The sequence below is a fragment of the Pleurodeles waltl genome, chromosome 3_1 (assembly GCF_031143425.1).
Source record: "Pleurodeles waltl isolate 20211129_DDA chromosome 3_1, aPleWal1.hap1.20221129, whole genome shotgun sequence".
Lineage (NCBI taxonomy): Eukaryota > Metazoa > Chordata > Amphibia > Caudata > Salamandridae > Pleurodeles > Pleurodeles waltl.
The window spans coordinates 350,737,171-350,750,184 of NC_090440.1; the positions used below are offsets into that span (position 1 = coordinate 350,737,171).

The following is a 13,014-nucleotide window of genomic DNA, read 5'->3' on the forward strand; positions in this document are numbered from 1 at the left end:
TATCAACACCCTGCAGGTATCCAGGAATCAGAGTCAGTGAGCCACCTAAAGCTGAGGAATCCTTCTACTCTTGTAGAGGATGAAGCTGTTAGTTACTTTAACATTGCATACATAGATGGTCTACTGTACTGTGAACCACTGGTTCATGAATTTGATTCTAGATGGAATCTGAAGATGCCCCTTTAAAGAAATGCTATATCACCTTTACATTTTGGCTGGCATGACTGTAGAAATGGAGGGACTTGCCAGATTTGTAATGTTACTGGTTAGCCTAGAGGGGCGGCTAGGGCACTCTCTGTAGCACTGAGGATGGTTGGGATTCTACTGAAGTGGATGAAGATCAAGATTTGTGGCTACCTATTCCATCCAAAAATCTCAGGAAGCAAGTACATTCTTATTGTAGTGGACCATGGTATCCTGGCTCCCATTCAGTGAACCACTACAGCTGCTGAAGTTGCTAGAGCATTCCTAGCCAATTATTCTGCTACATTCTTAAGGATAGTGCTTTCCAACAGAAGAGCAAACCTCATGGGGGTCTAAATGTAGGCCATGTGCAACAAATCTTGAATAAATTTGAACTTCTTCATTAAATATCACTTCGAAGTAAATGGGCTGGTGGAGCATTTCATCAAAATGCTGAACAGCATGATGAGTACATTGAAGAAGCAGTTGAGGATGAAGTGAGGCATTTTGGCACCAGGCTTGTTTTTCATCTATGGGCAAATGGTATAAAATGGACTAAGGTGTGGCTAATTTTAATTGTAGCTTTGACACTGTGCCCTGTTACATTGGTGAAGGACATTCAGTAAAGAACCTCCAGCTCCACCACGCCTTATGTGGCAGACTGTGTTCCCGGCCCAAGGAACAGGATAACCCTGTTTATACATAAAGTGAAGAACCGTTCTGGAAAGCCAGTAGGTCCTAAAGGAATGATGTGGCCACATAGCTACCCATATAGGTTTACCTGGAGGATTAGGAAGTCCTAATTCTCAAGGGTATTCATCACGCTGCTCTTGAGGATGTATAACGTAATACATACACTGAGCCACCAGAGAGACCCACAGGGTGTCCATGTGAATCAGCTGAAGCTTTACAACCTATTGGGTGGCACACATGGTAGCAATACTTCGGACTGCTGAGTTTGTGGAGGATATTAACCTTTCTCTAGAAATATGTGAATCAGCTTCTGATCTATTTCCTCTGACCCCCTGCTTGACTCCAGTTTCCAGTGCATACGATCGAGGAGTCCTGCTATAAAGAGCAAGGCATACAGGACTTCAGAAAATGGGCAGCACTGCATCAAACCTGAGGTGTCTAGGATGTTAGCTCTGTGACTAACTGGCACACCCAGTGTCCCTGGGCTATCCGTCAGAGGTTCTAAGCAAGGGTCGAAGGACCTGTGTTTTATGTGTACCACCAGGACCTGAATACGTTGATGAGGTCTGACGCTGACACAATGCCTAAAGCTAAACAGTTATTGATTCAATGGGTGCCACACAGTATCATATTGCATTTGACTTCAGAGAGTATTTGCATATGTTTAATTACAATTACTGATCCTATTGACATTTTAAGTACACTCTCATCCGCCTGGGTTTCAACTGACTACGTTATCACCCATTCCCATTTCTAGTACCAAAGACAGATGGAAAATAAGGACAAAGTGCAGACACCATAATCTCATTCAGAGTTCCCAGTTAAGTACGCAAGGAAAATCAACAATTCCGGCCTCGGTAACTCCGCATGAGTAAACTACCAGAAGGGAGAATTACCTTGTCCTAGGAGTCTAGGTTTCCCCATTCCAGGGAATGTAGTGCAGATATATAAGCAAAGGTAAATATTAATGAGACGGCCTGTGGAGGTGGGGCGGGGTGGATTTTGAGCAGACAAGCAGGGAAGGAGTCTGTGGAGAGGGGATGGAGGGGCTGTGGCTTCTCTGGAGCGAGCATGATCTGCCACTATCGTAGGGTCTGAGAGGGTGGGCAGAGGCTGGACTGTGCCTGTTCCCACTGCCCCTCCCATCTCCCAACTCAACTGAAACTTGTTATAGGGGCCACAATAGCATACTTTATACAATGTTGATTAAGTGTGACACCTTTAGTTCTACTGGACAGAGACCATAAATGCTGCACAACAAATGGATGGAGGTTCAAAGATTTTCAAGTACAGCCAATAATATACAAACTACAACCCTGTCCCATGTGACATGTATAGGTTATTGGTGTCCAAGTTGTTTGACATGTAAAGAGATAGAGCACAAGCAAAATAAAACTGCTACAGTGCCATCAAGAAGCACTAAAGGAAAATAACCTTTTAATTCATGTTGGGGGTCACGAGTTAAACTGTTAAACATTGCCTATACTTAAGAGAGTCCCATTGCTTTTAATGTGTGATTGCTCTGCAATTACTCTTTTGTTAGCTCTGTGACTCTGTGGTGTATCGGAGCTTCAAACCTACTACCTATCATGTCCAGGAGTAAGCTTATCTGCCCGCCAAGCCTACAAAAGGAATAGCCTGCGTATTCAGGTTTCTGCTTCAACAAAATGAATGACTATACCTTTTGTTCTGTTTCTGTAAACTCATGCAACATTTTGTTTTTCAAAGTATCTTCCAATGAATCTTTTTCCTTGCAGAGTGTGATGTAACATTCCTGCACAGTAGTGAGCTCTTGATCTTTTTCATGAAGCCGAGCCCTATGAAATAAAAATCAAGAAAAAAAAGAAAGACTTCAGTTTTGCTGCTAATAATAATAAAAAGCACACACAACACTGGTGCTCTGATATGTCTTTTTTGTCTTATGAGTTATAAAAAATTATGGCATGGTCAGAATTTATTAAAAATGAGAATCCATATGGAGCAGTACAGACAATCATATTCTATAATAACATTCTATAGAAATAACAGAGCAAAACAGCAGATAATATTTTGTGTGCTTCTGGTGGAAAATAAATATTTCATTTTTCGAAGTAAATAAAACATTCATTTCTAGATCACATTAAAATAAAGTTAAATGGAGTCAGGCTTATAGTTGTTGCTGGTCAATAAAGAGGGAGTGACTAGCAAACTTTAAATTATATACAGGCCACGATGCATGAAACCAGAGAAATTTAAAATATGCAATAGGGGATGCTTCATATTACACAAAGATACGTTTTGGTTGACAAATAAGATGAATCAGCACACCCTATCATAGGTTTGATATCCATCTAAGGTATGGAGAAAATGTGCACATTTGGTCAGAATGGTTCACTAGTCTGATGTCTTCTTTCAATAAAACAAAGATCCACGAGTCATGGCAGTAGTGTAAGCTCTACTTGACCAACTGATGTTCCGTACTGTTACTGACTAGCACAGAGAAGATGGTGTTGTGATCATATTGCTTCCATTTAAACTGCTTAAGCTTCTTTTAATTTACTTCCAATGCTTTATCAACTGGAAAATTACAGCCGGGCATTGGGGTGAATGCTGTTCTAATGGAGTGTTTTCTGCCTCTTGTAAGGTTTTTTTAAATGAGTTGCTAAATTTTGAACATTTCCTAAAAGGTATCTCCAGGTGCACATAATATTATTCCGAAGGAATCCACAGATACTTCCAAAGATCACAGGAGAGTTAATATAAATAATTCTGAAGTTTTTACCACAAACTCAAGCAAGATGTAAGACAATTTGATGCCAACCAGCAGGAAGTTGGAATCTTAAAACGACTCAGATCATGTAGATGGTTTATATTAATTTACTAGATTGCGTACCAACCAAAATAAACACAAAATGCTGCAATTTTCAATGCAACTCTTTACCTGTGCTTGTTGAGGTATGGCCATTTCAGCCCTACCCATGAAGGTATGAAATGGTGAACTGACTGCTCTTGGGCAGATCACAAACTGCTGAACCTTACACTGGAGCGGTAAGGCCCATATGTTTTGCTAACTGATGCGGCACTGTTCAGCAGTCCTACCTCCAAAATGCTTTAGGGAATATTGTGCAGTTTGAAAGTTTATCACTCAATCATAATCATGATGTTGATGGGGAAAACAAATCAAATAGCAAAATATAATAAGCAGTGAAGGTCTTACTGTAGCTTTAACATTTGCTCTTCAAATAACTGTCTAAGCTGTTCTTTTTCGGCCTCAAAATTATTGGAAAGCTCCTTCTGGAAGTGATTTTTGATATCCTCATGATGCTGCTGATATGTTCTTTCACATCTACCGAAAGATAAGAAAGATAATGAAGTAAAAATCAAAAGGAAATGAAATAGAACATGTGAATGAACACATACACCGTTATCAAATTCTGCAAGATGTTGAAATATGAAGCTGAAAAGAATTATAATACAAAATAATCAGTTTTTCAATACTAAAACCATTGTTAAAAACTATCATGCTTGTTTACTTGATCTATCTAATTATGCCATCAGAAAAAGGTATGACACTCCACTAACAACCAAGCATACCAAATACATGGCAAATTTTATGAAGCAGATAGTCCCTGAAATATAAACCAGGTATGAAGCTAAAGAGAAAGAGCCAAATCTTTACTCATCTTCACCTCTCAGAAGACCTAGCTTTGACTGTTTATTTTTTTCTAGACACAATCAACATAAACAAAACATGCTGGGCAGGCTTGTTATATAAGGAGCTATGTCAAGTAGGAGTCACAGTCGAAGAGGCAAAGTCAGTAAACAAAATGCAGTACCCCTCTCTTCTGAAGCCATACTAATACCAAGAAAACCATTATGAAATGTAGTTTTAACAAAGCTGAAGTGTGAAGATCACCTTGTAAAATAAGGGAACATTTAGTGGTTACAATTCAGAGTGCACATAAAGAACAACTTATGGGGATAATTATTTTATACACTTTTGCCAAACGTTTGGTCACACAACACTTCACAATGTTTTCATTCATGAAATAGGGTAAAGGCGCAAAAAGAGAAGAAAACAAAACTTTGACATTCATGGTGGAGTTCTGGGCTGGGTGGAATTTAAAATGCTATGTTTGGTCAGGTGCTATATTGCAAAAGTCACTCAAATCTCTCAAATTCATTAAAGAACTCTTCATATTCATGTCCTCTGTTTTGCCAGTGCAACTCAGAAGCACAATGTATGTGTATCTAAAGTATCAACAAGGAATTGGTCATGAAAGATTTAAATATATATTTATTTTCCTATTCTCTTTCCTCTAAAACACAAAGAGGCACCTGAATGTATGGTTGTTTGCGCAACAAAATCCTTAATGTAGCACTTAGCATATATATACATATTTACACATTGAAAAAACCAAAGGTTACAGGGGCGTTGTAGTTAGGTTCTGAACTTAATCGTACAAAACCATAGAAATTCTGCAGTTTTAATTACAGTTCTTTCAAATAACTATAACTCTCGCCCCTGCCATGCACAATTGTTTCTTCAATAATTTCACTGCTGTTTCATTGATATTTGTATTGACATTATAGAAGTTGGCACAACTGCTGTAATATCTAGGGTAATTAGCAGTGCATGGCGAGGGTGCGAGTTAGCACCGGGGAGGTGGTGGTGGTCCTGGGGACTGCGAGGGTCCAAAACGGAATCTCCACCAACATATTATCACGCAAGCATAGCAAAACATAGTAACACAAGGGTGGTTAATAAATATCACTACACTTTTAAGACAGTCTAAGGTATTCAAACAACACTTACTTTTACAGCCAAAAAAACTAAAAACACAAATCAGCAATTGAAATGTCATTGTGTCAGTAATTACAACAAAGAACATACACTGGCTTTAGAACTACAAATCATGCTGTATTTTCTGTCTAACAAAAGGACTACTTGATGCCCTACCACCAAAACCTGATGGGAACACAAATGTAAACATACACTACATGCCATAAAATTGATGGACAGCCCATCCAAACAGCAGCATTGACAAACAATGAAAAACAGATGAAAGGGGAATTATTCAAATTCCACTTTCTTGATCTGTATTTTTTATTGTACTTTGTAATAATAATTTATGATATGCGATATTCCAGGAAGCTAATGTTGTCTGTAGGCAAACATAAGAAAGCAAATAATTGAGGTGTGGGCAGTGTTGCCATTGTATGTGACAATGAATGGAGAACAAAATACATTTTAATTTGAAATTAAATTTTCATGAGCTAAACATGAAGAGAGAGTCAAGTAAACATGACATTTAGAGAGCATTTGTGGTGCTCCTGGTTTATGAGGTGGCTTTAGAAGACCTACTTAACAGAGGGTAAGTTGAGCATAGTTGGGTTCTAGAAGAATTCAAGCTCCAGTAGAAAGGGATAAGTGGGTAGAATGAGTGAAAGCGGGTATTTGTGCGGGGATGTGATAAATTCAGTGATCAGACATAAGTTTGCAGATCTTAGTGATTAAGTAGCGGTGTTGTGATGACGACTGGTGTGTGGTACAGGGGCTATCCTATGGGTTTTTAAGACTAGGGCAAGGAGTGTGGCTCTCAGACAACAGCTCAGTCAACCTTAAGGCCTTACCTCATTTTTTAGTTAGATTAGTTTTTTAGTTACAAAATCATTCTTCAAATACACTCCAAGATCAATAGTAGCCTTAAAGAATCTACATTGTCTAAATTTAAACATGAACAACCAGAAAAATGAAGGGTTGTAGACTCCTGGGAAGGAAGGTGAGAAGATGTTTTGTTGTTCACTTGTAATCTAGAGAAATCTAACAAAAATATGCCAAGATGAAATTTACATCACTCTGTATAGCCACCAGTTGTGCATAAAGAACGTATGCATTGGTAGTAGCCATGTAGATATATACACATTAGTATACATCCATCTTGTATAATGAACATTGATTTCCACCTTGCTGCTACCGCTTGTTCATAACACTTCCTACAGTGAAAAATGCACCTACAATTAACTTTGCCCAACATTCACAAACAATGTCTTTGATTTTTTGTGAGCTTCCTTCCATAGTAAATACAACCATAAAACTCATCTCATCTTCGAAGGATCCTCTCCACAATGGGTACATAAAATTTCAGAAATATTTGCTAACGGACAGGCCGGGGATTGAATTTCAGGAAAATTCTAATAAGCATAATCTAATTTTGTTAACTGAGCGTTTATGTTAACAATGGATGAACAGGTAACTATAAAATGTTCAAGTCTCAATAAAAGCAAAATTGCAAACAGAGGTTCAACATCTGTAAAACTGGTTTGACTTTTCTTTGGTGACGAGGGCTATTTCTCAAATTGTAACCATTCTTATTTTTGGTGTGTAACATCTATATTTATTAAAGACTGTGTAGTACAAATATTCAATTCACTTCATTAATGCATGATTACTAATAGTGTTGTTCTCAGCGGGTATCTAGTTTAAGACTGATGTTAGTCAATAGTGTAACGAATACCTATCTTGAAGATGGATATACATTTAGCCCTTTCTAAGAAACCATTGTTCAATCCACTTCAAAATGAGACTTTTGGCCATATAGCTAATCTCCCGGTCATACCAGAGAGTTCATAGAAAATTATGGTAGGTGAACAGCACCACTGCTTGCAGAACAATGAACTGTTAAATGAAGCATGGACTGGATATGGCCCGGTGTCCATATCGGATAAAGTACATCCTTGAAAATCTAGTTAACCATCTAAATTTTTAAAAATTGATCAATAAATGGATGGATATTTAGTCTTGTATACAACATCTGTACAAAAATAAGGAGACAATGGTCAATTAGGAGATTAATACATTGCTCATAACACATTTCAAGCTGCTTTAAAGCCAGTAACGCATTCTGAAGATGCTAGATCCTCAAACCCTCTCCCACTTTTGAGGTTCAATTTGATTTTTAGTAAATTGAATCCTTTAGTAAGCTGACTACAAAAGGAAGAAACACTAAAATAGAGAGCCATATTCAGATAACTACAGGAGTCATTTTCCCTTGGATAATCGTATTATGCACTAGACAGTTTTGAAAGCTAGTCTCTTGCTAACTGGTGGTCTGTACAGGGAACAGACTCACTTGGTAATGCAACCTATTTTCTAGACCCTAGTGCTGTTTAATTATTGCAGTATTTTTGTAGCGCAAGTACAAACACTGAATCAGTGCAGTAGATGCTTTACACAAGACCAATCAAAAGGACAAACTTGTCAAAACTAAAAACCATTTACCAGCATCTATGAAGAGTTGGAAGGGGGGTTACAGAGGAAAAGAATTGCCTGGAGACAAAGGTCATGAAAATGAGGTGGCTCTTTGTCAACCACAGAGCTCTTCAAACTGGGTCAGCTCTTTCGGATCTGCATAGCAAAAAAGAAGGAAAACTGCAACTCCATTTCATATCAGAAAATGTATCAAACCTTGGTTGGTAAATGTTAGAGTCATTCTATTAGAGCTACAGTGGCTATCTCTGCTCTAAGGAGATCCATTTGCCTACCCAACTTTCTTTGATTAAGGGTCACTATTTGCTGAGAAGGAGCTTACCATTCCATTTACTGGTCTATACATTGATAAAATCCATTTATAAAGAAGAGTGAGATACCTCCTAGTTCTTCATTATAAACAACCTTACTTCATCGCCCTCAAAGAATGAGATACTTCCTAGTTCTTCATTATAAACTACCTTCCTTCATCACCTTGGAAATTAGGAACTGTTTCCCTAAAGAAACGGTAGACTGTAGATGCTACAAGATGTTTGAATGCCTTTTTGTTCAATTTTTTTTCAATTTTAGACCAAACGCCTGTTCTACTTTTTTCTCTGCTGAGGTTTGAGATGGCCATTTTAAACAAGCATTAGCAAAGCTAATAGTTCTTGGCAATGACCCTGCCATGCTTTGCCAATGCTTTCTTGTGTTAGATAGATAGCCTACCTATCATAAATGTTCGAGCATCCACAGCAGCCATCTCAATATAGTTGTAATATTGTAACAAACATATTCAAAGATACCTGCGCTGGAGGTGAGCGCAACAGCACAGCAAAAATCTTTAAATGCATTTTTAGTATTTTAACAAAATTATTCAAATCACAATAGCCATCTTTGAATGGGTTTGTTAAAATGACAAAAACAGGTGCCTTGTGAATGGCTTTTTGGAAATGGGTAAAAACAAATTTTAAGATGTACACAGATACTGACCAGATTATTTAGTCACTGAAGGTATGCACTAAAATTGCCCGATATGAAATAAGAACTGCATTTTAGTTCATCATAGTATTGCTAAAAGTATCAACAGCTTGGATTGTTTTTCTTCTCATTAGCAATACGTAAATAATCCGAAAAAGAAATAAAAAAATTCCACTGTACAAAAACAAGATTCTAGTTTTACTAATTAGCAGATAAACATGGCAATGTTACCTGTCAATAGCGTCTTGCTTGTCACGGTCAAAATCTTCTATCATTTGTCTCATTTCATTGCATAACTCTTGGTTCTTGTTCTTCAGGCTTTCCTCTTTTTGAGTTAGTTCTTCGATACCACTCAAATGATTCTAGTGAAAAAGTGATGCATTAATCAACTGAAAATGCTGAAAAACATTCACAAAGTACATAGATTAAACAGTCTTCCTAAGGCAAATTACATATTTGGTTCATGGAGAGGAACAGAAAAGGAATGTTTATCTGCACAATGAGGAAGCAGAATTAACCCTGAATAAAAAAATGAAGAGCATAAAATAAGCTTTATATTTTAAGCATTGTGGTGGGCAGTGGGTATGCTGGCCAAAGTATAAGCTTTGTCTACAGAGCAATGATCAATTTCCTTCCACCAATGTCTATTTGGCACACTTCACTTTTAGTGTGAAAAATTGTATTATTTGCCTTTATTAACTGTGAATTAGATGCAAACATCATGCTGTGGATTTACACAGATGTTTAGGGATGGTTTAAGAAGGAAGCCAGCGATTTTGAAAACAGTGAAAATCAAACATGGAATTGTGCCCATGTTGTAACCAGGCTCAAGTAAATATGAATGATGCAAAAAACAGAATTTATCATATCTGTTTCCCATCATAAAGCAGCTCATTTATAGCCTGAAAATGTATTTACTGGGATAAAAGCTGGATGTGGATGCAGGTGGATTGCCTCACTGTCCCTGGGACATGAGTGTTTTGATGCAAGTAAACTTGTTTATTCTCACTCAAACCAACAACACAGCAGTGCTGAAATACAGGATACCATTGCAAAAGTTAAGAGACTGGTTTGTGCTGAATACTAGAAAGGAGGCTTCAATGGCAGTCATCAGAGTAAAACAAGGTTTTAAAAACCGATCTATCATGAGCACTTAGAATGTGAGTTCACATTTGCAGAGCTCTGTGGTTTTGGGTGATTTTATGCCAATACTTCTAACTAACGCTGTTAATTTCACAACAAAATGTACCCAACAAACAATGTTTTCAGCTCATAAAGGACACCATAATCCACATTCCCACACTGCAATTATAAGGACATTGATCTGGTTTTGGTGAGGTGTGGGTGGAACTGCATCCACTGGCTGGGCGTTATGTCATCTACACAAATATTTTCCATAACTTGAGCCATTTTGTTTCCTCTTTTTAGCAATAAATGTAAGCCCCTAAGTCAACCTATGTGAAACTGTGTGTAATAATAATAATAATAATAATAATCCGTATGTACAACGCACAGCTGCTTCCAAGAAAGCGTTCCAGTACTACCAGGAGAAGTCAGATCACCAGCAATTCATTAAAAAGAAAGACCTTTAAATTCTTTTTAAAGAAGGATTAGGAAGGGGAGGGTGTTCCATGGTTTGGATGTAAGATAGGAAAATGATCTTCCCCCTCTTCTAGTTTTTCAAATTTTGGGGACTTGCAACAGGCTAAGGATGTTGGATCAAAGGGCTGTAGACTGATAGCATGGTTTGAGTCTATTCATCAAATACAGAGGGTCTTTCCGGGCTTAGGCTCTGTAGGCCACAGTTAGTATCTTAAATTGAAGATGCTTAGTCACTGGCAAAAGTTTCAAATAAGGAGTGACCGATTGCTGAAAATGTATTTTAAAGATCAGCTGTGCAGCTGCATTTTGAACAAACTGGAACCACTGGATCAGATTGGCCAGAAGGTCCAAGCACAGGTTGTTGCTGTAGTCTAATCTAAATGTTACAGTAGTACAGACAATGATCTTATGGGTATATTTAGGGACCAACTGCAACATTTGTTTACAAGACTTAAGTTTGGCGAAACAAAGAACAGAGATATTCTGGATCTGCGGTTTTAATGAAAGACTAGTATCAAATTTGATACCCATATCTCTTCATGAAGGAAGAAGTAAAAGGGAAGCGCCTAGCTCAACTGGCCACCATCTACTGGGATATGGGTAGCATTTTGTCCCAAATGAGTTTAATTTGAGACATCTGTTGTCCATCCACTCACTTATAGCTCTCAAGCATTGTGTAAAAATTAAAAGTCTCCTCATTATTCTCCTGAAAAGACATAAGAAGGTAAGTCTTATCTGCATATGAAATAACTTGGAGCACTGTGGAACCCGTTAACAAAGAGGTTTTGTAGTAGATGTCAACGGTGGACAGATTTGGTGCTAAAGTTCTTGTCTTGATTGAGAATCATGCAGTAGGCTATTAGAGTATAAAAAATAAGTCAACTGTCTATTGACTAACTTCCCCAGCATCTTGGAAGCAGTTAGCAGGAGTGAGAGTGGTTTAAAACTGCTTAAAACAGTTGGATCAGCTTTTGGCTTTTTTAATAAGAGAAGCAGCAAGGCTTGTTTCCAGTTCCTACGGACTATCTCAGTTTACAGTGGATTATTCAAGATATTATTCAACACTGCAGTGGATGCAAGACTTAGAATGTAAGGGAGACAATGATCAAGAGGGGATCTAGATTTACACTTAGCTAGTTCACTGGCCGAATTCTCAAGAGATATGGGATCAAGAACTGATAAAGATGGCCCTAGGGCAAAACTAGAAGCATTAGAGCTAATGAGTGTCCCTTCTCCTGTAAACTGACAATATATATTGTTTGAATTTTCTTGTAGGAGAAATTAGAGAGATCATCACATAGTCTAGCTGAAAGAGTGATTTTATTTTCCATAACCACAGGAAATAAAAAGGAGTGAATAATTTTTAAAAGTTCACAAGTATATTAGATTATGATCAAATTTAGTTAGAAATATATCCTCTTTGCGCCTTACAAATAGTATTGTGGATTTATTTTAATCTTGTGTTTTCGCCCCCGTCTAAATCACCTGACCTTTACAGTGGGGTGATGCATTGCCAATCCACCTTGCAAAAACGTCTGAGAACAAGATTAGACATAAATCCCACTACCTGCCAATGTCAGGTCTGCAGACTGGCAGCTTTCTTTACTAGGTATATTTGGACTACACACGCTCTGGTGCAACCGTGTTTGCCCTAGACACAAACTTTAAGGTAGTCACTGATTTAGATTTTGTGCCATACCTGAAACAAGTCCCTTCAATTATTTTCTCTCTTCCCTACACTTTTCAAAGCTTCAGTAGCTACAGCTCTTTGTAACAGCTGCCCCTCTGCCATTGACCACTTCCTCTTTTCAATTTGCTTTCATATCGGCAACAAACCCATCCCCCACCGCCATCTCCCACACATCAATAACACGACTAAAACGTAGCATTCCAAAGCAACTGCCTTTCATAGAAATACAGAATCAGAACTTGTTTTATGTTGGCAAGACAAATCAGTGGATTCATGGAGCTGCCCAGGGAAGACTTTCTTTCTTCTAAAGATGACAAAAATGAAGGCCATATGATAGGGTGACATTCCAGGAAATAGGAACAGTGCTATCTGTGTGCTACCTGAAGAGTAGAGGTATGTATGAAACCTGAAAGTTACAGATCAGTATCCTGCGGAGAGTGAGTTTTTTTTAAAGGATGGGAAAGTTAAGTATCTCACAGCATCAGCTGCAGAGATTTGTATGAAAGTTCAATGTTGTATGTTTGAAATCTGACGAGGCTGACTAAGCCTTTCTTCATTAAGAGGATGCTAAGAAATAGTGGTATTTATCAGATACAAAAACGTGGCTGTAAGAAATCTCAGTGGCTAAATGAGTTTA

General features: G+C 37.9%; 1 protein-coding gene across 3 annotated transcripts in view; it reads right to left on the reverse strand.

The window, feature by feature from the left end:
• CEP152 (centrosomal protein 152) overlaps positions 1-13,014 on the reverse strand; it is a 318,523-nt gene that overhangs the window by 158,054 nt on the left and 147,455 nt on the right. For all 3 annotated transcript variants that reach the window (XM_069222500.1, XM_069222501.1, XM_069222502.1), the window contains exons 16-18: positions 9,317-9,447; positions 4,073-4,201; positions 2,558-2,693 (exon numbers count right to left, since the gene is read on the reverse strand). In XM_069222500.1, coding sequence (XP_069078601.1) covers positions 2,558-2,693; positions 4,073-4,201; positions 9,317-9,447 — 396 coding nt within the window. The remainder of the gene's footprint in view (positions 1-2,557; positions 2,694-4,072; positions 4,202-9,316; positions 9,448-13,014) is intronic.